Source organism: Biomphalaria glabrata, chromosome 1 (genome assembly GCF_947242115.1).
Source record: "Biomphalaria glabrata chromosome 1, xgBioGlab47.1, whole genome shotgun sequence".
NCBI lineage: Eukaryota > Metazoa > Mollusca > Gastropoda > Planorbidae > Biomphalaria > Biomphalaria glabrata.
In genome coordinates this window covers 87,215,581-87,220,321 of record NC_074711.1, presented here as the reverse complement: position 1 = coordinate 87,220,321, position 4,741 = coordinate 87,215,581, and the positions used below count along the sequence as shown (strand labels likewise).

General features: G+C 39.2%; 1 protein-coding gene across 1 annotated transcript in view; it reads left to right on the top strand.

Annotated features, from left to right (window-relative positions):
• The window catches only part of LOC106054306 (uncharacterized), a 7,186-nt gene extending 5,317 nt beyond the window's left edge, over positions 1-1,869 (top strand). The window contains exon 5 of the mRNA XM_013210116.2: positions 1,610-1,869. Coding sequence (XP_013065570.2) covers positions 1,610-1,722 — 113 coding nt within the window. The 3' untranslated portion in view covers positions 1,723-1,869. The remainder of the gene's footprint in view (positions 1-1,609) is intronic.
• Positions 1,870-4,741: the final 2,872 nt, after the last annotated feature.

The following is a 4,741-nucleotide window of genomic DNA, read 5'->3' as shown; positions in this document are numbered from 1 at the left end:
GCGGCGTAGCATACGCCGCTATTTTGCAGGGCCGACCTTAGGCCACTGCAACTTATATAAAATATTCGAAGATTTCGGAGTCAACAGTGATTGTTTTATTTGTACAATATGTAATTATTGTCGGAATCACCAGAAGCTACTTGGAAAAAAGTAAATGTAAAGCTCATTTCAGACCTTACAGTCTATAGGGCAGATGATGTAAAGGTCATCTGTTTCTGTGGTCCACGGTTTAAGGGGGTGTTATGTGGCCAGAACAACGACCAACCGCCTTTACTTCTCCCCAACTCATGTCCGATACCCATTAGAGCTGGGTGGACTCAAGAGGAGCCCTAAAGATCTCGAAATTAAAAATCCCAGTCTTCACCAGAATTCGAACCCGGGACCCATCGGTTCGGAAGCCAAGTGCTTTACTCCTCAGCCATCGCTCTACAAGCAATTTATTTGTTTGTTAAACATGTTACGTATTTTTCTTTCGCAAGACGGCGGAGGATGGAAGCGGATAGGGTTCAAAACTGAGATGACAGTCCAAGGCGCATATCACACGACTAGTCAGCTTTATTTAATACTCTTTGATCATCAGTGAGAGCACCTGAAGCTGTTCTTGTTTAAATCTCTAGAGGGTAGCTTGTTATATCTAACAAGTTGAACGGCGGCGTATCATACGCCGCTATTTTGCAGGACCGGCCTTAGGCCACTGCAAACTATGCGATCGCAGTGGGACCCGCACTTTCACAGGACCCGCTCTAATTCAAGGTGTATAAATTATTAAATTAAACCATTTTATAACTTAAAACAGATATCTTGCGCCCTCCTGTCGATTTACCAGGAGCTCCTGGAAATCTCCCGAAATTGCAAAATATAAGAAAAAAATTGTCATTTTGGGGTGTCATTCAATATGGAAAACGCAAATCTTACGCGCGGCATTATGCATCAGCCGTAAATGTGTAATCTGGTTCTAGAAGTTTCTCGCGCCTTAAACTAATGAAGAATTACTTGAGGTCAACAATTCTCAAAGATTGATTGAAACATTTGTTAATTCTTGGTATTGAGCGTGATCTATGTAGGAAACAGAATTATTATAATATACTGTATGACTTTTGCTAAACGCAAGGCTCGTAAAGAAATTCTGTACGTAGTAAAGAATGAATAAAATGCATAGACGAATTTATTTTCTAATACAAACTCTTTAAAATTTCACTTATTATCCGCTTCCCTACCCAAACTTGGCCCCGCGAAATCCGTTTTGCATAGGGTCCCACAATGGTTAAGTCCGGCCCTGCTATTACATATATATGTATATGTATATATATATACATACATAGTAGATTACTTAGATTAGTTCTTAGTCCAAACCTCCCGCTGGACAAAGGGGGATGGGAGCGGGCAAGGTTTGAAAAATTTAAACGACAGTCAAGCGCGCAACCAGTCATCCGTAGTGTGAAGAGTATATTGAAACCTGCCTTTTTACGTGCCTGGGTGGACCACTTCGGGGGCCGATTTTGAGTTTGTGTTTCCACACAAACGGTTTTTGTAACCATGTTAATAAAGTACTGGTGTGTTTCTCTGAATGGAAGAATCTAATACACAGCCGTTATTATTTGTCCTCCAGGTACCAACAGCTCAGTTGCTGGTGACGTTCTGTTTTTCACCAATCCCAAGACCTCAGTGGACGCTGATCTGTTTGTAGTGCCAACTGTGTGTCCACCACTGGGCGGAGCATAAATACCATGACCCCCCCCCCCATGTGTGTTTTTATGTCTGTTTTGTTCTGATGCTATTTCGAGAACGTTTTTGTATGAACATGATGTAAACAGTTTTATAAATTATATATTACAATACAGAAAAAAAAAATAAAATTGAAAACAGAAATGTCTTTCTTGACAACTTTGTGCGCAGAACAAACGCTAAGATAGGGACAGAAATATTATTTGAAATAGATGGAGACATGGAGATAAGAGAGAAGGAAAGAGAGAAATAGAGAGAGAGAGAGAGAATGTAAGAAAAAGGGAGAGAGAGAAATGTCTTTCTTGACAACTTTGTGCGCAGAACAAACGCTAAAATAGGGATAGAAATATTATTTGAAATAGATGGAGACATGGAGATAAGAGAGAAGGAAAGAGAGAAATAGAGAGAGAGAGAGAGAATGTAAGAAAAAGGGAGAGAGAGAAATAGAAAGACAATGATAGAGGGAGAGAAGGAGAAAAAAAAAAGGACAAAGTTTGTTGTGAAATGTTTTACATGTTTCGGATGTTCCTTCAGAGTTGAAAATAATTACTTCCTAGTCCAAACATCCCGCAGGACGGCGGGGAAAGAAGCGGGCAGGGTTTCAACCCGGGACCATCGATAAATCTGAACGACAGTCCAGCGCGCAAACCGCACGACCAGGCAGCCCTAGTGATGGTGCTATTATACTATAAACCATAATTGACAAATAGAAAAAAACAAAAGCTAATGAAATACTCAGACACAAAGATAGAGGCACATTAGATAGACACAAAGATAGAAGCACATTAGATAGACACAAAGATAAAGGCACATTCGTACAAGCGCTATGTGACCTACTATTAGAAAAGGTCATAAGACCAGTGGCCTGTACTTTACTGGCAAGTTAGTCCAGTGGCACTTTGTGGTCCCTATTATATTATCTAGGCTAATAACTATAGCCTCTAGATGTATAAAACTACCGAGACAGACAAGTAATAATTCTGAGATTTCAGTTGCAACAAAAAAAAAGGAGTTTATTTACAAACAAAAGAAAAAGATCATGGAAAATATAAATGGCAATAAAGGCTCACCAAAGAAAATGACATAATGAAACAAAGCAAAGTAGCAAGACAGTTTCGGTCAATATCATTAAAGAACCACCATCATTGAGGCACAATAATGTCTTATGCCGAAAAACCAAAAAGATGGTATACAATAATATCATACAAGCATTAACAATGTAATGACGTCACTCATGAGACACACTACAGTTTCGTATCTAAACAAAAGATGTCTTTAAAAAAAAGATACAGGAGAGGCTAAGAGACTAAGTAGACCTATACCATTTACATAAACCAACTTACTACTAACAAATAAATAAAGTCTACTTAGCTCATTATCGAAATACTCTTCCCACAACAGTGGCACACTCCTCTTGAGTGACACAGCAACAGTACAACAACACAGGTATTAGTTAAACATTATAGAGATTTAGTTCAAACTACACTGGTCAGTTGAAAGACTCAAGAGAGAGTGGCAAATGTAAACAGTTAACAGGGACTTAAATCAAGTAATAAAGGGGACTAACTCTAATAAAAAATAATGGTAGCTACCCTAATTGTCCCTCTTGTCACATAGTGTTATTAGAGAATGGAATGGGTTGCCTAAATCACACAGGAATAACAACGACTATGTCATTAATAAACATGTATGACTAGATTGACACATGAAATGCTTAGAACATAATTATCTTCTTTTTTGAAGTAACGTCTGTAAGGCGGATCTTTCAAATAAGGTGGCAAGATAAAATAACCAAAGAGGAAGTTCTACAAAGAGCAGGATGACTTATCCGCTGTGTTATCGGCAGCAGACGCCTTGGCTGGCTTGGCCACGTTCATAGAATGCCAGTAGGTCGACTTCCACAAGACATTCTGTATGGCGATCTAACAGAAGGCAGGAGAGCCGCTGGTCGCTCACTTTTACGTTATACGGATGTATGCAAACGCGACATGAAGCTCTTTAAAATCGACACTTAGCAGCTGGGAAAAAGTAGCACTGGATAGATCCACATGGAGAGCGAGCATAAAGGAAGGGTCACGGATTGCAGATGTCATACACAACAGAAGCAGAAAGAAGGATGAAAATGCAACGGTGCCTGGTGATTACCTATGCCCAACCTGTGACCGCAGCTGTGCATCAAGGACTGGCCTCTTTAGTCAGACAAGAAGTTGCAAAGGGAAAAGATCGTCTCTCGGGATGTAGAATGCCACAGAATATAAGATAATATAAGATAAAATAAGATAATATAAGATAGAGTGATAAGGAGAGGGAGACTGAAAAGGACAGACAGAGAGACAGAAAGGGAGAGAAAGATAAAGAAACGCGCGCGCACACACACACACACACTCCATAACAAGGACAAAAGGCATGTCTTTTTCTCTGCAGTAAAAAAGTCCACTCCAACAGCTATTGACACTTTTACACTTACAGGTGCGCACTAAAAAATATGGTGCAGGAGCAGAGCTACAACAATAAACTTCAAACATTAAATACATTTCATTGAACGGAAGCCGTGCGTCAACCGGAAGTATTTCCTTTCACTAAAAAAAAGCAGAATCCAGAAGATGGCAGCGCTTTGCTGTGTTTATTCGTAACTTGAACACATTTACCCCCCTTGGTTTAGCAGAGTAAAAGTCTAAAATTATAAAGCTTCTACATTTACTCTACTTAGTACTAGAATAGTAATCAAAAGTAAATGAATTTTTGGTTTAGTCAATGTATTATCATATGGCTGACACCTTAAACTAGCTTTAAACTACTGATAACTAGTTACTAGATCTATATAAGATAAGATAAGATAATTTCGGCTATTAACTTTCTTAAAGAACTCTTAGATAAAAGATAAACGCACATTCCTCGTCCCATATGCTAGGACAAATTTGTACAAATACTCCTTCTTCCCTAGTGCTATTAGGGCATGGAATGGGTTGCCTGAGCTAGCCAGGAAAACCAGTGACTTGGCAGAATTTAAGTCATT